The 22,855-nt window shown below is 41.5% G+C and overlaps 1 protein-coding gene across 2 annotated transcripts in view; it reads left to right on the top strand.

Moving 5' to 3' along the window:
* Positions 1-22,855, top strand: part of itpr3 (inositol 1,4,5-trisphosphate receptor, type 3) — a 74,618-nt gene that overhangs the window by 6,134 nt on the left and 45,629 nt on the right. For both annotated transcript variants that reach the window (XM_026154035.1, XM_026154034.1), the window contains exon 4: positions 16,407-16,477. In XM_026154035.1, coding sequence (XP_026009820.1) covers positions 16,407-16,477 — 71 coding nt within the window. The remainder of the gene's footprint in view (positions 1-16,406; positions 16,478-22,855) is intronic.

Genomic DNA, 22,855 nt, shown 5'->3' with positions numbered 1-22,855 from the left:
AACTACCCTAAGTATCAGGCTCGGTGACATCCCTACCCTCACCTCCTGTGTGATCAGCTATAGATAGATCTTCAGTCCTGCCACTTCTTTGGTCCTCCACCTGTCCACTTTCCAGCTAATAGCTCTGTGGGAATTTCCTCGTTGGTGCAAAAATACTATTTTAATCACTGTCAAACAGTTCTTCTCAGTTCTTGAATCTACAAAAACTTTTTTCACCGTACTGAAAATGAGTGAAATTAATCAGAAAAACAAATAAACCCCCAAATGACATTAACCATATATTTCAATAAGCGATTTCAACAATCAGTGCGTTCCTGTTATGAACCAAAATGTTTCTGCAGCATATCACAGAGTATTGACTGTGAAGTGTGTCAAGCATCTTGTCTTTGTCAAAAGGGTTTCAGAAATCAGCTAGAGTCCACTAAAGCCCTTTGTAGGTCGAAAGTCTTAATAAGTTACAGGGAGAATGGTCGTGCATGAAGGCTGCTTCAGAGTTAATGCACTCATTACACACCTACCAGCTTTTCTGCTTGTATGTTACATTTGTTATCGACGAGATCAGAAGAGGAGTGCAACCAGGAAAACATTACTTTATGTTTTAGTGGTTTCTGATTTTTACTAACTTTCTCTTACATGTGTTATTTCAATAAAATTCAAAAATTACAGAAGATTGAAGTAAAGAAACTAGAACAAGTGCAACATATCATCTTTTTCCTAATATTGTCCAGAGTCTTCTGGAATTGCTGATGTTTCACTATCTCCAGCACAACCTTTAACACAAACATGCTGCATAGGGTAGCGGCAGCGCTGTCTGATTGCTTGGCAGGAAAAGGAAGTGATACTCGGCATGTCCAAGAGAGATTTCCATTGCCAGTTTGTGCATTTGTCCCTGCTGTTGTTAATGTTCGCTTTATGAGGACTTTGTGTCTGGTCAAAACTTTCTTTAGGTTCAGATTTGTTTTTCAGGTTAAGATTAGAATCAGTATTCAGTAACAATAGGGAGGCTTTCATTTTTGCGTTATGGTCTTGAGAATGTGTTATGTCACAGAGTCCTCACAAAGATATATGTACCAGCGTTTGTGTGTGTTTCCTGTACCATGGTCTTACACGCACTCCTTTGAATTTGACTCAGTCTTGACCTTTACAGCTTTATTCATTGACTGCCACACTGATCTGAACAAATACAATAAAAACTATAGGTCAACCTTTAATAATTATGGTGACGTCACAGGCAAGAGTCATGTTTTGCCCACCCATTCGCAAGGGGAGCTAGACAAAATTAGGCAGATAGTTTGAACATTGTAAGGGGTCTACCTCTAATCTTCAGGGCTGAAAGGAAGCCAAGTAGGAAGTGCAACAGAAAAAACTTCACTTTCTTCAATGGCAGTTGAGGCAGGGTGTAAAAAAGAAAATCCCCATATAGTCCCAGATGAAAACGTCCAGCTTTACAGTGTTAAAAAGAACGTTTATAACCTGGTACAACATACTGTTTTGGTGTTATCTGTATTTATATCCCTCAACTGTACAGGATTTTTTTTAACTGACAGGTTTTTCAGCACAGGCAGTTGTAACTGCTTATTATCTGATGGCTTTGCCTTTCCAGGAGAGAGTCAGATAACATATTTGTGTTGCTGGTGCCTTTTGAAGCATTTGAAGTGTTCAGGTAGAGTTCTCTGGAAACAAACATGGCCTGCTGTGAAGTACAGTTTGTCTACAAATTCAGTTTAGGTGAGCAAAATTCTTAAATTTTATTAGTACTCTACAGTTTCAGTGTTAACATTATGGGCTGGCAGCAGTCTATTCTCTCATTCAAATATGGTCATTTCTGGCTTCAAATAGTCAACACAACAGCAGTCAACACTGAGACTTCAGAATGGGACTTCACCAACCAACACATATGGTCCATATAGTCTAAGCATGAACCCGGGGACTCTAGTAAACTCTGCACCTTTCCTTTCATACAAGTCCAAATTCACATTCTATCATTTTAATAGCTAGCAGGGGGGTGGCTGTAGCTCAGGGGGGTAGAGTATAGGGGTGCAACGATACACAACATTCACGGTTCGGTTCCATACTTTGGTGTCACAGTTCGATATTTTTTCGATGCAAAAAAAAATGTTCATGCCTTTATAATTTGTCATTTATTAAAATTATAAATATATATTTTAACTCAAAAGTACAGTTTTTAAATTTAATGTTGCTGAAACAACAATATAATAAAAATAAACAAATCTATCTGATCGAGAAATCACTCATGTTTGGAAAAGAGAGTTTGTTACAGAGAAATGTCTCTTTCCAAAGTAAAAGCTCTACTATACGCTTCTTCTGGGCTATATTCTCAGCAGCATATGAAACATATCAGGTCCCCATAAGGAGAATCATGTGCTAACGGCTGTCTAAATGACTCGGCTAAAGTTTGTAGCATGCGTGCTTGTTGTTTTTGTCTGCTTCCACTTGTCTTTGCACTAGGATGCTGTCGGCGTAAATGTGCAGTCATATTCGTTGTGTTCCCACTAGTGCTGTCAGCGTTAATCTCGTTAAAATGACTCTAATGCCATAACGCGGCAAATGCGGAGTAGTCGAGCGCAGATCCACTGAGCGCTCAACACAGACAGCATCGTCAGAAGAAAAGTTGATAAAATAAATTGAAAATGTTGTATTGTTCGATACATATGCGTACCGAACCAAAAGCACTGTATCGAATGGTTCAATACTGATACATGTATTGTTACACCCCTAGAAGAGGAGGTCATCTACTGATCAAAAGGTTAGTGGTTTGATCCCTGGCTCCTCCAGTCTGCATGCCAAGTATCCTTGGACAAGATACAAACCCTAAGTTGCTCTCCGATTCATCCAGTATGAATGTTAGCTAGGAAGCTAAAAGCTTAGAGGGAAGTGTTGGTGTGACTGGGTGAATGTGGCATGTTGTGTAGAGTGCTTTGCGTACTTCGGGAGAGTAGAAAGGCGCTATATAAGAATCAGTCCATTTACCAGAAGGCTTCATTAACTCGGATTTTAAAATGTCCACATCAGGAATTCCAGACATTTCATGCAAGTCACCATATTCAGACTTATACACAATGGAAAACATTTATGAAAAAATGCCTTCAACTATCTGTATTCAAGACCCCCAACATATTTAGTTTATTGCATTATAAAACAACCAAAGTCAACAAATGTTCAGATTTGTGCAGGTGGAAGATGAGAGTGTTGGGACTTTATTTTATCACCAATGAAGGTGACTCTAGTATAAATTCAAAAAGTTTGAATTTTACTGACACTCTAATTTTCCACAATAATGTGAAATTCCCTTTATTGCCCCTTATCCTAGTGTCCACTTATAGTACTGTAACAAAGAAATCTCCTGGGCCCAAATAAAGCATTTTTAGTATAGTCCCACACTATAAAATATACATCTGTAAAAATGTAACCACAACAATTATCCATATTTTCATTCTATGTAACCTTCATATCAAAACAGTATCAATGATGTCAAGTCCCCAAACGTCTGTGGTTTGGATAAGCATTACACACTAATGTCGACATGCTAACTGCTCAGTAGTTTGCCCATGCTAGCATCTGCACTTCCTCCACCCTTTAATCAAACAAAAGGAACCTGACCTACCTCAAAGTCTTGCAGTGAAAGAGAACAAAAACACGGTCAGAGTTGAACATTTATCCGTTTGATGGAGGGTTTAACCCACAGTTGTTTTCACATTTTATTGAACTATCACTTAAACAAGAACTCCTTTAAGATTAAAATCTCTCTCCGGGGAGACGTGGCCTGGAAAGCACAGAAGGAAAATGATAGAAATTGACCAGAACAAAACCAGACATGGGACAATAAAACAAAACAAAAAATACAAAAAATACAAAAAATAACCAAATAGAGAAATATGAGCATGTAATACAAAATCCCTTATTACAATAACAGTTGCACTTTACAGAACCCGTTTCTGAGCAATTTGTGGCAGCAGTTTTTTTCTCTACACCCCATTTGTTTCTGTATTTCTGATATCAACTTTATGTCACCAATCTGTTTTGTTCCAGTGTGTGGAACAACTTGAGTGGGCTTCAGTGAGCACCAACTTTATACCCATTCAGCATCTTTATGATAAAATAAAGGGCCACCTGGTTCCCATCCACTAAGGTGAATGTAGTCACCATGGTGCCAACCATTCATTACTGAGGTCCCATTATGAAGCTGTTGTCATATACATATACTAAGGGAATCAATCAAAAGCAGGATTATTTTCCCCATGAACCGAGATGGGGATGGTGCTGTTTTGTTTTCTGCAAGTATTTGCATGAAAATGACAACACACTCTTGAAGAGCACAAAGGCCTAATCTAATCTCCTTTCATGCCACTCATAAGCCAAATGTGGCACAGTTGTTGATTTCTTTGTTTTATATACCTTAAGGGCCACATTTTGATGTTTTGGCATGTGTGTGGCTTCTGTTCACTCTTTACTTTGAGACATTTGAATAGGGAGTTCCTGCCAGGTGAGACAGTGAGTGAAGTATGAGTGGATGAACCTACTGGTTTCCCTACAGTCAAATTCAGCTGGATCAACACAAACAGGATTCAAACAGAAGCACTGAGCTGCTGAGGTAGTAAAGTACAACTACTAACAACACACTGCAGACACATGCCATCTTCGCTTTCTCAGAGAGATTAGTTAGTTGTCTCCTTCCCAGAAAAAAGATCTACTAAATAAACATTGTGAGAGCAACGTGTCAGCCTGCGATCATGTGATGGTCACAGGGGAACGCTACGTAAATGTTGAAACATCTCCGGCTCTCCTCCCTGCACACTAATTCAAAGCAGGTGGTGAGTAATGAGAACAATGAGCTGAAACATCATGAAAAAACTAGAATTTTTCTGGTATGCAAAACAACAATGGAAATTACAGGGACACTCCCTACTACAAGAATAGTTGAAGGACATATGCAGAGATGCTTCAGGCGGTTTTTGAGTGTTTTAGACCATTTTTTGGTAAAATACCCGTTCTTACCTTTTACAGAAGCAAAAACTGCAGTTTCATCGTAGTTACATTTTAATTTCAGTTATGGGTTCCAGCAAAAATAAAAAAATGGAATAAAAGATGATTTTGAATTGAATCCCATTTTATTTACATATCGCCAAATCACAGCAACAGTCACCTTAAGGCCCTTTATATTGGAAGTTAAAGACCCTTCGAAAATAGAGAGAAAACCCAACAATCAGACAGCCTCTTTTGAGCAAGCATGTGCGGACAGTGGGAAGGAAAAACTTTCAGCATGACGCAGCCTGCAACTGTTGTGACCGTCCTGTTCAGTACCATTTAGTCCTCCTGTGAACTTCCATTGACTTTTTCACCACTGTTTTTGAATTTATCAGTGAGAGAATAACAATCATCTTCTCAATATAAGAAAAATAATCATGAGGACAAATCATCAAAATCCTGGAAGGAGAATGGATCAAGGCCTATTTAACACCACATACAGTTTACAAGAGACAATTTTATTTATATATGAATGTTTTGTATTTTAACTGTCATAAACAGGGTGTGAGAAGTGATACTAATAACAACTGTACTGCATTAAAACATTCACAACAGGTGGGATTTCCAATCTTTAAGTGATGACCTGATGAAACCTGCTTCCGGGTCCAAACTACTCTGAATTTATTAAGGCTGTTATGTTTTTAACGTGTTTTAATGCTTTGTATTCTGTTCTATTTAATCTGAACAAGCCCCTAAAAAGTCAGTGATCGCTGTCGGCCTCTCTCGATTTTTATCATCATTATTCATTTTAAATCTTAGTTTTTAAAACCTTACAATGTAACTACAGCCCAGCCCATGCAGCAGTATATTAATGACTAACCTCGTATTGCAGTTGTTCTTCTCACTGAAGTTTGGTCTGTTAACAGCATCCTGCCATGCAGTTACATTTGTTCCTAACCATCGGGAACCCTCATCAAGTGGAAAAAAGTTAGCGTTCATCCTCCAGCTTCACTGTGTTTATATTATCCTAACCATAGCTGTGTAGCTAGCCACCAAGCAGCACATCATTATATACCAGCTAGCCCAACTTCAGTAACCCTACAAACGCCTCTGCTGTTTAGTTTCCGGTCTTCATTTATGTGGTAAGTGATAGGAAATACGCTGCTCTCAAGGCGCTGCTACTGCGGCCCTGCTACCTTTCCGATGCAGAGCGGCCCAAGAAACTCGTCTCTCTAGGGGCTGGCTGATGGTGCCGCTCTCGAGCTCACAGAGTGCACGCTGACCTTGCTAGGAACGGATAACGGCGGATTCCTCTTCACTCACGTCTTCCTTCGACAGTTGCCGGTGCGAGCTGGCCTCACCAACTCCCCGCTGCCACGACCACTGGCGATAAGGAAAGGCTGCTCTTCATAGAGGATTCACGCTTGGGGAGACTTTTCTGTTTGGCTCCCAGAAGAGCCTCGGGAACTCTTGCGTCGTCTTTGCATACCTCCACAATGGTATATTATTTAATCTTAAAAAAAAAAAAAATTGGAGATTTCCCGCGTACCACCAGAGAGAGCCCAAGTATCACTAGTGGTACGCCTACCACACTTTGAGAAAGGCTGCCATAGACCACTTAGCATTCATCCACATGTTGACTGTTATATTGCTCTAATAAGTCCCATGATGGCTAGGTGACTTTCAGGGTGCTAATGACACCACAAATGATGCCACTTGCGATTCAGCACTTTGGACTACTCAGCAGTTTCACCTCCTGGTTGCCAGAGTAGAGCCGCTGCTCCTCCGCATTGAAAGGAGCCAGTTGAGCTGTTTCGGGCATTTGACAAGGATGCCTCCTGGGCGCCTCCTGGATGAGGTGTTCTGAGCATGTCCCATTGAGAAGAGGTCCCGGGCCAGAGTGATTATATCTCTCGACTGGCTTGGGAACGCCTTGGTGGAAATGTGAACATATGGAAAATAAACAGTTCACATAAACAAATTGAAAACCATGGGTCAGTGACCCATGAACCCTGACAATTACTGTGTTTTGTGTTCACTTGCTGCACTTTACTCTTCTGTCTGCAGCTGAGTTTACTAAAGTCACTTTGGAAAAGGATCTGGTCTCCAAGGAGATTTGAGTTGTCACTCAGCATCTTTGAAATCTGTGGCCTGCCAGTTCATTTGCTGTTTTCTGGGAGGGAAACATGGAAAACATCTGTGTTTATTCAAACACCTGGATCCATATTTAAATGTCTCTCCTCCTGCAGCAGAAGAAGGAGGGACAGAAAAACGAAACAAAAAACAACTATTGCCTTGGCATAAATACTGTTAAAACTACTGCATTTAAAATTTTCTCCATCTCAAAGAAGCAAAGTTAAAAAGGACTTTTATCTATCAATCAAACCATCTCCACGCCTGACTGGGTGCAGTCAAAGCAGAACCACCCAGAGCTCCATCCGGCCGCTGCCTCCAGTTGTGCTGGCGTTCCAAAGCCAGTCAAGGGGAAATCTCTGGGATGGAAGGAAGCCTGAAATGAATTCAGTTTTATGAAGTATTATGATAGTGAGCGGTATTTAGGTCAGTGAATTGTTTTCGTGGAGTTTTTGTTTTCTTTGTTTTCTTTGTTTTTTTGTTTTTTTTCATGTTTCATATTTTGATGGAGTTTGACATATGGGCTGGTGAAAACAGGCATATGGATGCTGTTTTTTTCTTTTATTTTGGTTAAAAAAAAGAGCTGAGCTTGAAAATAAAGCCCTCAATTTCTGTTCCTACTCTGACCTATGGCTGTGAGTGTGACTGATGAAATAAGATTGACACAAACAGGAGAAATGCAGTACTCAGCATTAGATTGGCAGAGGGCCTTGGTCATTAATAAGAGCTCAGAATAGAGATGCAGTTGTGGTGGTTCAAGCACCAGGATGTGTGCTGGGTGCCCTCTAGATGAGGTGTTTCAGACATATCCAACTGGGAAAAGGCCTCATGGCTCTTGCGAGATGGGGTCTAGGCCTCTCCGCTTAGACTGCTGCTCCTTTAAATAAATAGCTCTTATTTCAGTTTCAGATCAATGCACTTCATTAATCAACATCTCTGATCTACTGCTGTTGGGCGCACCTGCAGATTTCTGACTTTCTACCATCATTATATACAATTTATACCCATTTTATCCTATTTACACTGTAAGCAAATTAAAAGTGAATCTCTTAATAGCAGCAAGCTAACGAAATTGGAGGTTCAGGAATTGGATTTATTTAGATAGACTGTGTGAAGGCCTTTGTATGTCAGTCCTGAAATCGTTGTTTCTTAAAATGTGGTCACTTGTAGGGGTGCAGAGCATTTCAGTGGCTAAGTCAACACACCTGAGTTTGTGTGAATGGAGCAATCAAGAGCACAAACGTCCTGAAAGACATGCACACACCTGACAGGCAGACAAAGGGACTCACCGTTCCTCTTCCCTGCTGCTTTTCTTTCCCTCCCTCTTTTTCACCATTTCCCTTCCCCCAGTCATGTCTGTCCCGTATGTAACAACTGAAAATAAAATAAAATAAACAATAAAAACAAAGGTCAATCAAATGGACCAGTAAGGCAAGGCCGGGATGGTGCACTTGGTAAAGTACATCCGCTGGGCATCTTTTTCGGCCTTTAGACAACAATTATGATGACAAAACAACCAAACAGGACAGGCGGGCAAAAGAAAAAAACAGACAAAGGGACTGATTGGCTGTTTTTGTAGCTACGCTGGTATCACTGGGGGGGAAGAAAATCCCACCTCAAGAGTAGAAAGAAACATAAAGAGGATGTCTGGAAATCACAGCAAGTAGATGCGGCAGAAGGAAAAAAGGGAGAAAAGAAAACAAAAAGGGAGGCAAGGGAGGACTTTTTCAAAACTAGGGACAGTTTTTTTTTAAAGAAAGACAAGAAGAGAGGATTGGAAAATGCCAGCAGAAAGAGAGGTGGAAAGAAAAGACAAAGGAAAGGAAGGAAAAATGCAAAATGCAAAGGAAGAGGACAATGATAAAACAGAGGAAGGAAAGACAGAAGCAGGAAAACCGAATTTACTAAGAAAAACTAAGAAAAGTTTTTGTTTCTTTCTGCTTCACCTCTGGCTTTGTCAGGTAAGGGTGAATAAACTTTTGCTAGAGTGAACTAAACCTGATTTGTGTACCTACCCACTGGCATTCAGCCGAGTAAACAAATGAATGAACGAACATGACAGTAGCCTCTGCACACCATCCATCCTTCCTCAGTTTGATTGTTTGTTTGAAGTGAGCTTATAAAAGCAGCTTTGTGACTGATGAGCCACAAATACGTGGACGTTGGAGCTTTTCACAGCCATTTTGCGGACACCTGATTTGTCTACAGGTTGTGGTTTAGTTTGCACCACAATGCAAAATATTATTCAGATAATGATGGTCGCTATGAGAGAGCTTCAAAACAAGCTTCTTTTATACACTCAGTATAATAATGCACAACAATGATGAGTGTGTCATTTTATACAGTCATGATAAAGGTGAGATCACCTTTTCAAGATTTTCCTTCAGATCAAAGACAAGCAGATGGAGAATCAGTGAGTCAGTGTGTTACACGTGTAGACATGTTTCCATCACTGCAGGGGACATTTCCTGGAGACTTAACTTAAAATGAACCTTAAACCAGGTATTCATTCTTAAATGGAATGATTACATTAACGGGAATTGCTTTTAATCTCCACAAAGGAGTCAAGCCCCTACAATAGGATGTGTGACACACTGGTATCCTGCTGAAAGTAGTTAAAGTGCAAAAGTAATCCCGCTGTGCACAGCCTCAGTGCATGAATGTGTGTGTGTGTCTGTGTGTGTGTTTTGTAGTCACATAAATCTGTTTACACAGATTAAATGAAGCAATTTTCATAAAGTAAATTCAAAGATTTCATTGTTAAGAATTTATAATTGAAGGTGAAGATAATTATATTTTATAAGCTGAAATGAAGTTTTGGAAATACAAGTGTGTATTTGCATGTGCATGTGTGTGTGTCAGACTGCCAGAGGTCTTTGTACGTCTGTCTCCTGGTGTTTCCTAAGCAGCAATAATAACAGGGATTTACTCTAATGAGCACACGCAGAGTCATGCTCTGCATAGTCAGCTGTCAGCGGCAGATCCTTAAATAGTCATATTTAACACAAAAATCACCAAAAACAGAGAAGACAGACCCAACGGATGAAGCTGTATTTGGTTATGGAAAGTTAGAGCTCCATCACCTTACTTAGTGAGGTTTTGTAATCTGCTGAAACTTCAAGGAAGGTTGAAATATGTTGCAGAGGGTTTTTTGTTTTGGTACGTATGCAAGATGGATGTCACGACACCATGACATCCATCTTGGATTTGGTTGTGAGTACTGCTCTTACTGAAATTCACTGCCAGAGTAAATGAGTCAAAGTAATTTCATGTATTATAAAACTTAACGGTGGAGATATATTAGGGAGTAAGTCAATATTTTGTAACTGGGTCAGAGCAGCTACACACCTGCAGCCCTTGTGGGGTGTTCCCAGTCTGCAGTGGGAAGAAATAGTGTTGAATCAGTGACACGGTCACGGATGACCAAGGCTCACTGATGCACATGGGGAGCAAAGACAGGCCCGTGTGGGCCTATAGTAGCTCAAATACTCAAGAAGTTAATGTTGGTTCTGATAGAACGGTGTCTGAATACACAGTGCAGCACACTCTGTTGTGCAGGGGGCTGTATAGCTACAGACCAGTCGGGGTGCCCGTGCTGACTAGGGCTGCCACAAACGATTATTTTGATAGTCGACTAGTCACCGATTATTTTTGCGATTAGTCGACTAATCAGATCATGCATCCATTGGACGTACAGCGTACAGCTTATTGCACCAGCAGCATCTGCTCTTATATAACTATCATTAGCTTACAGCTTTAAGTGTTTAAGGTATGTGCTAACTAAAGACAAGATGATAGTTTATTAAATTTTAATGAAGTTTGCAGATTGTTTCAGTGGAGTTTAATAAACTCAGCCGTCTGCTCCTTGCTATCTAAAATATAACAGCACACCGGAGTAAATTCTCGCGCATCTCACACTTTTAACATTTATTCAGCTGTGTAAAAACTGTAACTCAATCTCAGCCAATCTCAATCTCAGTGGGTGTGGCGTTTTTCAGTGGGACAATGCGTACTGCAACAAAACAAACATGGTTCCAGAATGCTTTGAGGAAGAAAAATCTGCATTTCAGGTGTTGACTTGTCCTCCATATTCTACAGATTTCAGTCCAAATAAGCATCTGTGGAATGCGCTGGACAAACAAGTCCAGTCCATGGATGCCCCACCTCCCAACTTACAGGATTCAAAGGATCTGTTGCTAACATGTTGGTGACAGGTAACACAGCACACCTTAGGGATCTAGTGGAGTTGATGCCTCGATAAGTCAGGCCTGTTTTGGCAGCAAATACACACAGACACAGTGTTAAATGTCGCTAGACTAATGGGCAGCACGCGCTGACATTGTTGCCCTGCACTTTGGTCTTCGCATGTTAACATTGTGGTGCGCTTATGCTCATTATCTTGTTGCAATTTGAATCCCTCACCACAAAGATGCAAACCAGAGGGTGGAGCATGTCTCTGAAGAAATCAGTGCTGCCTTTTAATGGATAGGGTGAACTCCATTCACTGCAAGTTTCCAGCTCCATAGCTACAACTCCCAAGGCTTAAATACCCACCCCCCCTTACCCCCACCCCACTTCTCTTTCTGTTCTGCATGTCTTAGCCTATCCAAGTATTTCATCTTGTATTCTTTCTTTAGTCATGTATCTGTGATCTAGTTCTTTTTTGTCTCTCAGTGAGGAAACCTCTTGGTCCATTTTGAGGACCAACTGATCCACTTTTTCTTTGTGGGTTTGTGGACTTACTTCCTTAGGAACCTGTAATCTAATCATGGCTGTGACTCTGTGGAAGCCCCTTACTGGGACTAATTTTCTTTTAGTTCTTCCACTATCACAATGCTACTAATCATAGTGTTTAAAAAGTGCCTTAAACATCCTTTATCTTTAATGGCCACCAGTAGCTTTTATGGTTGCAGACGTAGTCCATAGACTGCGTTGCATTATATGGGGAAAACGGCTCCTTTCACCCCAGAAAACATTTGAACATGAAGTTTATTTAGTAAATTATGCTAATGCTTGGGTTCAAAAGGAGAACTAGCTAACTTGGCATAAGTTAATCACAAGATGTTAGCCACTGTGTGTGCCGTGTCCTCGCTTTCACTCAGATCAGCTGGTGAAAACTGGTATAATAACACCTCTTAATGTGCCTGCACTGACCAGTGAGTGTGTCACAGCGGTTAACTAAAGGAAGGCGCCGAACACTCCTAAATAAGAAAACAAAGATGAAATATATATCGTTGCTACATAAATAGTTGCTTCACAAGTCCATCTACACCTCACTGATAATAACCTTTACGAACAGTTCCAGTCTGGTTTCCGTCCTCTGCATAGCACCGAAACTGCTCTTATAAAAATAACAAACGATCTTCTTACGACAGCTGATTCTGGTCTCCTCTCCATCCTTTTCTCCTTGATCTGAGTGCAGCCTTTGACACCGTCTCTCACCCCATTCTTCTTAGCAGATTAGCTTCTATTGGCCTCTCTCATACTCCCTTAGCCTGGTCTAAATCATACCTGTCTGACCGCACTCAGTTTATTCAATTAAAATCCTTCACTTCTCAGCCTTCTCCTCTGTCTACTGGGGTGCCCCAGGGATCTGTCCTCGGGCCCCTGCTTTTCATCATTTACCTTCTTCCGCTCGGACACATTTTTCGTAAATATAACATTCAGTTCCACTGCTATGCCGATGACACCCAGCTTTACCTCTCTACCAAACCCGATTCTACTCTTCCTCCACTCTTCTGCTTGGCTGAACTCAATTCCTGGTTCTCCTCCAACTTCCTTAAACTCAACAGCAATAAATCAGAACTTGTCCTGGTTGGCACTAAACTATCACTATCCAGAATTAATGATTTTTTCTCTCACTATCAGTAATTCGTCTGTTCCTATCTCTCCCTCTGTGAAAAGCTTTGGGTGTCATTCTCAACAGTATCAATAATGTCACACGTGCAGCATATTTTCAACTCCGTAACATCAATCGCCTCCGCCTCTTCCTCACTCCTCATGCCACTGCCATTCTTGTCCATAATCTTGTTATCTCTCGAATTGATTACTGTAACTCACTATTATTTGGCCTTACACAAAAATCCATTAACAAGCTCCAACATGTCCAGAACTCTGCTGCCCGTATTATTACTAGGACTTCCTCTACCCACCACATCTCCCCAATCCTGAAGCAGCTTCACTGGCTCCCGGTTAAAGTTCTCATTCATTTTAAAATAATCCTTTATACATTAAGGCTATTCATTCTCTCTTTCCACCATATCTCTCTGATTTAGTACAGATGAACTTCCCATCCCGGTGCCTCACATCTTCATCTTCTCTTTCTCTCTGTTCCTTCCGCTCGTCTGATTACAGTGGGGGGCGGGGCTTTTAGTTGCTCTGCCTTGACTTTGGAATATCTTACCCCCTGACCTCAGAAACATTACTTCATTCCCTCTTTTTAAGTCCACCCTCAAAACTCACCTGTTTAAAATTGCTTATGTTTAAACCTCTGCATGCTCTTAACTTTTATCTGTTACTCTTATTATTGTGGATATATTTTTATTTTTTTTATTTGTTGTACAACGTCCTTGGGGGTGCTCTGAAAGGCGCTATTTTTAAATAAAATGTATTATTATTATTATTATATTCCAAAACTTAAATCGCTTCCACTGTGTGTTAGAAAGATTTTAAAAGTGAAGTGAATAAAATAGATAAAGGGACATCATTTCTACCATAACAAAACGTGGTAGAAGTTAATTTTTCTGGTGCACAAATAAATACCAGCTAGTTCAGATTGATAGTTGTTTCACACATACAAAAGGAATATTGATGATATGGCCTGTTTCTCTGGAACAAATGAATCCTCTAATACTTGTATAGAAATGTTCTCACACTGCACAAAAAACAGTGTGCAGGTAAAATTACCGTTGGAGCACCATTCTATGTTGTTCTTACCACTGTGCATACGCTAATCTAAACCAACATGCTTGCCCATTCTGCATCAGCATACTGTTTAAACATACAGAAAGTGCAACTGAAGAAACTGAAACAACAGCGTCAGAGAGGAGGAGAAAGCAGACTCCTTTTCATTTAGTATTTTTTTCTTTACCTGCAAGTTAATCTTTTGTTTTTATTTTTTGTATTTTAATTCTTACCGCTTTTTAGAAAATTGCAGTTAAGAATTAAAAATCACTCCTGTGTATTCCTACATATTCTAAATGTGAGGCATCTGTCCAAACGCTAAATCTTGGCACAAAGTGAGTGATGAAGCAGAATAATGATCTCAAGCACAGCAGCTGAAAATAAAAAGAATGAAGGTGTTGCAGTGGCCCAGTCAGATGTCCAGACCTCAACCTTAAGAGAGCTGTGTTTAAACAACTGCCCACAAACATCAAGAGATCTTTGTAAAGGAGAGCGGATTAAAGTTCTTCCACAACACTACGAGAGACTGTCAAACAGAAAAAGAGAACTTCTTGCTAAAGGTGCTGAGCGCTGAATCATCGTTCTTATTCACAAAACTGCACTGCTGAACTCCTATGAAACCTTTCTGTTTCACACCACTGTAGATACATATAAGAAGTGTGACTGTTAGCGTGGTCAGTCCCAGTATTGTTATTCTTCTGTTTGGTTCTAAATCATCTAAGCTGCCTATTATTTCTAGGTTAATGTCAGGAAACTAACAGAAAACAATGCAGGGCTATAAAGTGCTCTCAGATGTTTTGAGCTGAACATGCTGTCGATCAGTTTAATCTGTACCGATGGGGGCAGAGTCACCGCTCACAGCTTGTGTCTTGGCAGCACTGGTTGAAAACCTCCAACCCGTTTAATGAGAAAAGTTGTCTAAAAATAGATGCAGAGTTACCACAAACGTCTTCACGAGACTGCAGAGTGTTGCTTCCTGTCACCTCTTAAAATGACTGTGCTTCTGCTGTTCAACATATCAACAAGACATTTCTCACCCTACTTACAACTTTCCAAATTAGACCATCTGTGGGAGAAGAAGCTTTAATCAGTGACCTGTCACCAAACGCTACCGGCTGTTTTGTCAGATTTCACTGGAAATCAGTTTATCGGCATTGATCTCTGCGTAGCTTCACTGACAAGTGTTATATTTATTTCATTTATTTAGTTCCATTGTACTTCTAAGGTTTCGTTAACAGGATTGTATTGGAGTGTTTTTTTTTAACATTTTTAAGATACAAAGTAAATGCCACGTATAGTTAGTCAATTATTATAATTAATTTTAATTATTTTTTCCAAGTTTGTTTGTAATTAATTATTTAAATAAGATATAACTTAGAAAAGCATTACAACAAAAGTACTATTCTTCAACCCGACTGTCATTTCAGCTTGTTAGGTCATGTGTCTCTCTACAGTATCTACAATGTTGTCTCTACAACCTTCAAACTACAGAGCTGCATATTTCTGAAACCAAAAAAACCTACAGCCTCAGTCACACAGGTCAGCGACGCCCTCAGAAACCTCTGGTCACCAGGAAAGAAAAGGATGTGTATTCATTAACTGGAAAAAGTGCCAGAAACTGAAAGCAGGCGAGTGTTTGGGAGTGGGCACCTCCCATGGCAGGGGGGTACAGGTGATTGTGGCAAACTTCTAGTGACCAATCACAAGAAGGTTTTTGGTGCAGGACTGCATGCCTCTTTATGGCCAGCAACCTTCTGCCACCCCCGGTTAACCAGTTAGAGAATACAGTTTTTTCCCTACTGACTTGGGCAATTCACAGCAACAGACATCAAACTCACTTTCTTGGGGATTTTTTCCATAACAAGCAGCGGTCACCTGGCTGCTGCTGACTGGTCTCTAAGCCTGTCTAAGACCCTGACTTTTTGCCTTGTCATCAGGTTCCTGACATGAATTTTAAAGGGTGATTTTTCATCAGCAGAGCACCTGAGCGCCTAAAACATGAGATTTTAGTTCATGTTTTTTTCTTTTTGAGTCCCACTTAATGTCATGTCTTAATACGTGGTGATTTTTTTTATGTGGGATCTGGTGAAAACTCAGGTATTTAGTCTTACCTGGATGGTAAGAAAGGTTAATGTGCTTGTTTCAGACAAAGGATGAACTGAAGGGCCTCATCGAAGCCTGGTGTAAGATAAAGGATTTTTCTGAACTGTGAATCACACAAAACTACTTTAATTGCTTTACATGTATATAATTGCTGTATAACATAGAGCTAGAAATAAGCATAAGAAAAGTATGTAATGTTTACTTGTTGTGATGTTGTTGGGCTCTCCCTCTGGGTGACGCCACTGTTGACGGCATGTTTCCTGTTCTTTGTCTGTCTGCAGGTTGGTAGATGACCGATGTGTGGTTGAGCCAGCTGCTGGAGATTTGGACAACCCCCCAAAGAAATTCAGGGGTAAGAATGACTGTTGCTGTGTTGCTGTGTTTTGGATCAGTAATAGTATTCTGGTATTTATTTAATTTGGTATAAATGTCTGCTGCTCTATTTAAGTGATAAACAGATTCATGACGATGAATGAAACCTCCAGTGTGTTGTATGAAATATAAATGGAGTGTGTGTGATGTTAGTCCAGCTATGATCATCAGAGACCATTGGAGGAGAAGTTTTCCACCAGCTGCTCTCTGATGGTTTCTCTCTCTTATAAACTTACTTCACCATCTGCTCTCACTGAGCAGCTGAACCAGTTTATAAGTGGACCACAAACAGTGACTGACAGCAAAAGGTTAAAAAAGTAAAAATCCAGAACAGACAGCAGCTCCAGTGTCTGATGATCAAACTTATGAAATTGTTAAATTGCATTTAAACATCTCACACATTTCCTCAGCATTACTGGTGGCTGATAAGAGTCCACATGGAAAAACAAAACCATCTGATAGCAAAACAAAGAAGCCATAAGAGCAGTGTATAGACTTAACAGGTAGACTGATGGACTGAAGTTCACTGTGCTGACTGTTTAAACTAATTTTACAAATAAATAATCTCTCTCTTTATCATAAGTCTTTGCCCTCGTGAACTATGTTCCTTTTTTATTTAAAATTTGAAATCTTGGCATTAAGTAGGTCACACTGTTAGCAGCTCTGACACATAAAAACTATGTCAAAAATGTATGAGAAAGTTCATAAAAGCCAATACGGCACAAAGGAGTGTGGACGCACTGTTAAAGGTGCAGGAACACAACAATGGTGGGTAAATGCATTAATTTATTAAGAAATACATGCGTTATTTGAAGTAAGAACACAGTAATGATAATATATAATAATGAATATAATTTGAATTATTAGATCAAATAAATAAAGCCATGTTCTGAAATATAAAGGTTGAAGCTGTTTCTCCAAATGTTTTTAACGCAATTTTTATATCAACTAAAAAAATCAACGGCCGTCCAAAAGTCATCATTGTTCCTTCAATTACACCCTAATTAAATACTATATGATTTCTCTATGGTTGTTTCAAAGCTTAGTACTCTATGTTAAGCTGATTTTTACAACATTCATATCCTAGTAAAGTTACACAGAGCAATTACACACAGGCAAATTCTGTTTGCTGTACAAACACACAGTTGGAACAGCGTGAAAACATACAGGATCTGCTGGAGGAGAGTCAATATTTGCCCGTCTTTTGTGCTCTTGCATCACTTCGCTCCAACTGTATTAGTTTTACTGAATGCTGCTCTCTCCAGCATTCTTTTAATTGCTTATTTATCTTGTCTAATTAAACAAAGTCTGTCTGTCTTCTGTGCACTCATTCATCGTGCCCACATGATGAATCCTAACAGTCATGGCGATGCCTCACATTTTCATTGTGCACAAATGTCTGCTGCTTCCGCTTCCATAGCACACAAACAAGTGGCTTGAAGTCACTTATCACTCAATTCTTTTTGGCTTGTGTTTAAATAGCAGCATAATTGGTCGATTTCTGGAAGCCTGCCAAAAGGAAACACTCAGTGCAAAATAATATTTTTGTTACTGATTAACCTTTTCAATATTTTTATTAACCCTTACATATCATAAAACAAGACAAATGTCCATCAGATTTTATCTCAGTATTGTTACGTTCTGGTCCCGGCAAGTAAATAAACGTAACAAATAGTTTGCCCCACTCACTTCCCACCCACGCACAAACCCCAACAACGACACCTTTTTTAAGTTTTTAAGCAGCCATTTATTTTCATCAGCAGTGAGCAATGCCAAAACAATAAACAAAACTCCCTATAAAACAATCCCTAGTCTTCCCTACACCAAAATAAAAAGAAGCCAAAACAAAAGACAAGTCACTTACCTAACTATCTAACGAAAAACAGGAGAAAACTTGTTCAACAAAAGAAAACGGCTTCTCACGCCTACTAGGCTGCGACAGTGAAAGTTATACAGCAAAGGAACAAAAAAAGTGACCGCCACTGGTTAACTTATTTACAATTATTTACATGGCAAGGCTAGAGGTACACGTGAATACTCCAGCCTGCACTACAATGACACAACACACAACCCCGTGACCGAGTCAACGGGGTTCCAAACAGCACTCCCAGGTGACTGTCATCCGGACGTTAAGTACTGGAGGTGGTCCATCAATTATCCAGTCGGAAGGTGTGTAGAGACTCCACCCAGATACCTAGCAGCCACGCCCAGGTGTCCACCTCCTAGGAGAGAAAAAAGGGAAAATACCGCCACCATCCTCCGGTGGGAGGCACAACACCAACAAACACATCACTGGGTCATAACAGTTTCCCCCACCCAAAAAAAATCAAACATCCAACCCCACACAAAGATGTTTGATTTACGACCTAGAGAGGGCATCAGCCATAATATTCTCTAAGCTCTTATATATCGGATCTCAATGTTGAAATCCTGTAGGAGTAAGGACCAACGCATGAGGCGCTGGTTGCTGTTTTAGAAATGTTCTAGAAAAGAAACAGACTGGGTGGTCAATGCCATTTTCATCCTCCTGCACGAGCACTGCACCCGCCCCCAAAACACTGGCGTCCACCTCTGAATCCTTGGCCCCTCAGGAACCGCCCAGGGACACCAAAAGTCTCCTCTGCCCACGTCAGTCTGAGCCCATTATCAGATGAGATGTTGTCAAAGAAAAACTTTGCTTTGTCATAGAAGCACTTTGGACCAAAATGATCCTCCCCTGAACTCAGCTGCAACCCCTCCTTTTCCCTTCCCTCAGAATTCCCATCTTTTAGATTCAGCCCCTCCTGTAACTTCTTCTCAAGCGCCTCCTTAATGAATTGCGCGTTGGAGGAATCAAAATCAAAGTCTGTGTCAAATTTAAGGGTGGGAGATGGAGCATTAGCCACCATCAGCTGGCCTCTTCTGCGGTCCCTATGCCGTCGAGGTCCTTGTCTTTTTCTAGCAGGTGGCCTGGTTTCAGCATTTTGCTGCTGACTGTCCTGAAAAGTGAATCTACTTGGGTCTGATTGCATGGTGGCTTCAGCGACCCTTGTGGTTTGAATATTTGTTCTTCTCGTCCCCTTGGGCTGCCTCCTATTCTGCTGCTGCTGTTGCTGGGATCCACTCGCACCTCTCCTCTGCCTAAATATCTTTACACTGACGGTTTGAACAGCCTTTGATGTGGCACGATCGAAACCACTGTTATCTGTAAGTGGTATATCGACTACTTCTGGCGACGGAAAAACTGTGCCGCCAGCTAGATCGTTTCCCAAGATGATGTCAATACCTGCAACCGGTAACTGGGGTCGCACCCCAAGCTTAACCTCACCAGACAAAAACTGAGACGAAAGCTGCACCAAGTGTAAAGGAACCCGTATTACACACATCCTAACTCCCCAGGCTAACACATCCGCCCCACAACAGGATTGAGCTGAAAACGGTAAGACCCCCTCACGAATGAGCGACTGTTTCGCACCAGTGTCTCGCAAAATACTGACAGGAGTCCGCCGATCTTCTCCTATCAAGGAAACAAAGCCGTTTGACACAAACGGCTTAAACTCCTTATCTACTTTATCATTTTCGGGTGCCATCACCTCCCCCCAAGTAGGAGAGTTTGTCTGTAGAAGGTTTATTGGGGAAGGAGATGTACCCTCCCTGGTCATTTCTTTTCTCTTCAGAGCAGGGCAAACCGCAATAAGGTGTCCCTGCTCATGGCAAAAAAAACACACGCGGTTCTCAACGGATGAGGGGATGGCACGGCGGGTGCCCCTTGGAGACCATCGGGGCGGGTCACCGGAAGACGGAAAACTGTGAGCAGGAGCCGAAAACACCACTTTATGTGTCAACACAAACTCATCAGCCCGTATAGCAGCAGCGGCGAGAGTCGTAACCTTCTGTTCGTTTAAGTAGGTTACCACAGTGTCTGGTAGTTGATTTTTAAACTCTTCTAACGTCACCAACTCACGCAGGTCTTCCAAGGTTTTTACTTCTGTAGCATGACACCACTTATCAAACAGAGTTTTCTTTTCTCTGGCAAACTCCACATAGGTCTGGTTGGCGGATTTTTTCCCATCCCTAAATCTCTGCCTGTAAGCCTCTGGCACAAGCTCGTAAGCGCGCAGGACAGCAGCCTTCACCGTATCATAGTCAAAACTGTCCTCCAGAGAAAGAGCGGTGCATACCTCTTGAGCTTTCCCCACCAATCTACATTGGAGTAAAAGAGACCACACATCCTTTGGCCAGTGCAGCGCACCTGCGATACGTTCAAACACTGTGAAATACGAATCCACCTCAGTTTCCCGAAACGCCGGCACCATTTTGATGTGTTTACTCACATCAAAGCCACCACCTGGCATCGGGGCCGGTGGCTGCGGAGATGGCGACTGCGGGGATGATGACTCCGGGGAGGGTACCTGCGGGGATGGTGACTGCGGGGCTAACCGAGGCACAGGAGGACTGGCAGACACAGAGGCTCCCCTCTCTACCTCCAGAGCCCTGATCCTCAAGTGCATAGCGTCCACCTCCAACTGCTGTTTCTTTAGCTCCACCTCCTTAATGCGCAGCGTTAACCGCAGCTCCTCCACAGAAGGGCTAGGTGGAAAAGGGAGATTTTTCAGTGGGGCAGAAACACCAGCAACAGCCCCCAGCTCAACCCCCCCTGCAGGACCCGGCTCACCAAACAACCCCCTGTCCGTCAACTGGACACACAGGAGCTCCCTAAGCTCTTTCTTCTTCGCAGTCAACGGCACAGTCACATCAAAGAATTCAGCAACAAGCAAGAGGTCAGCCTTTTTACACCTGTCCAACTTCTCCGCAGACGGGCTCAGAGTGAAGTCCTCCAACTTAAACGCCATCCTAACACACACACACACACACCCCCCACACAAGAAAAAACCGCCAACCAAGAAAACAAGCCACAAAAAGAACCACCAAAGGGACGAGCCCCCAATATGTTACGTTCTGGTCCCGGCAAGTAAATAAACGTAACAAATAGTTTGCCCCACTCACTTCCCACCCACGCACAAACCCCAACAACGACACCTTTTTTAAGTATTTAAGCAGCCATTTATTTTCATCAGCAGTGAGCAATGCCAAAACAATAAACAAAACTCCCTATAAAACAATCCCTAGTCTTCCCTACACCAAAATAAAAAGAAGCCAAAACAAAAGACAAGTCACTTACCTAACTATCTAACGAAAAACAGGAGAAAACTTGTTCAACAAAAGAAAACGGCTTCTCACGCCTACTAGGCTGCGACAGTGAAAGTTATACAGCAAAGGAACAAAAAAAGTGACCGCCACTGGTTAACTTATTTACAATTATTTACATGGCAAGGCTAGAGGTACACGTGAATACTCCAGCCTGCACTACAATGACACAACACACAACTCCGTGACCGAGTCAACGGGGTTCCAAACAGCACTCCCAGGTGACTGTCATCCGGACGTTAAGTACTGGAGGTGGTCCATCAATTATCCAGTCGGAAGGTGTGTAGAGACTCCACCCAGATACCTAGCAGCCACGCCCAGGTGTCCACCTCCTAGGAGAGAAAAAAGGGAAAATACCGCCACCATCCTCCGGTGGGAGGCACAACACCAACAAACACATCACTGGGTCATAACAGTATGTTATTAAATCCTTTGGGATTTAATAATGATGATCTTCCAGGGTTTTATAATATACTGGGCCGATCGTGGCTCAAGAGTTGGGAGTTCGCCTTGTAATCGGAAGGTTGCCGGTTCGAGCCCCGGCTTGGACAGTCTCGGTCGTTGTGTCCTTGGGCAAGACACTTCACCCGTTGCCTACTGCTGGTGGTCAGAGGGCCCGGTGGCGCCAGTGTCCGGCAGCCTCGCCTCTGTCAGTGCACCCCAGGGTGGCTGTGGCTACAACGTAGCTGCCATCACCGATGACTGGATGTGTAAGGGTCCTTAGGGGCTAGTAAAGTGCTATACAAATACAGGCCATTTGCCATTTTACATCAAAGGAAGTCACTTATTACTCTGCTTAAATATGACCTAAAAAATAATAACAAAATGTTTCAAAAAAAAGTCATCAGCATAACACAGATTGAGACCAGCATCTTGGTGAAACTGGTAAATAGTAGTGACATATAGACAGTAAGAAGTGAAGCTCTCCCCTGGTGGGCAGGCAGTGCATGTGCAGGGGGCTGAGTTTGAGTTGACCCCAAACCCTTTCATTCTGAGCATATCTTGTATATATTAAAGACTCAAAGTCAATCTTCCTAAAAAAACATTTTGGGTCCTAAAATTAATCATTGGGAAATACCACATGTTGTTTTAGCTTTGTGGCCATTTTAAGCCCATAAACAGGCAGCACCCAGCATAAGGATTAGTTTACATTATTTTCAGTACTGATTCA

Source organism: Astatotilapia calliptera, chromosome 20, assembly GCF_900246225.1.
Source record: "Astatotilapia calliptera chromosome 20, fAstCal1.2, whole genome shotgun sequence".
In the NCBI taxonomy this organism is placed as follows: Eukaryota; Metazoa; Chordata; class Actinopteri; order Cichliformes; family Cichlidae; genus Astatotilapia; species Astatotilapia calliptera.
Note: the sequence above shows the minus strand (reverse complement) of the source record. Positions and strands in the feature narration are given on the sequence as shown.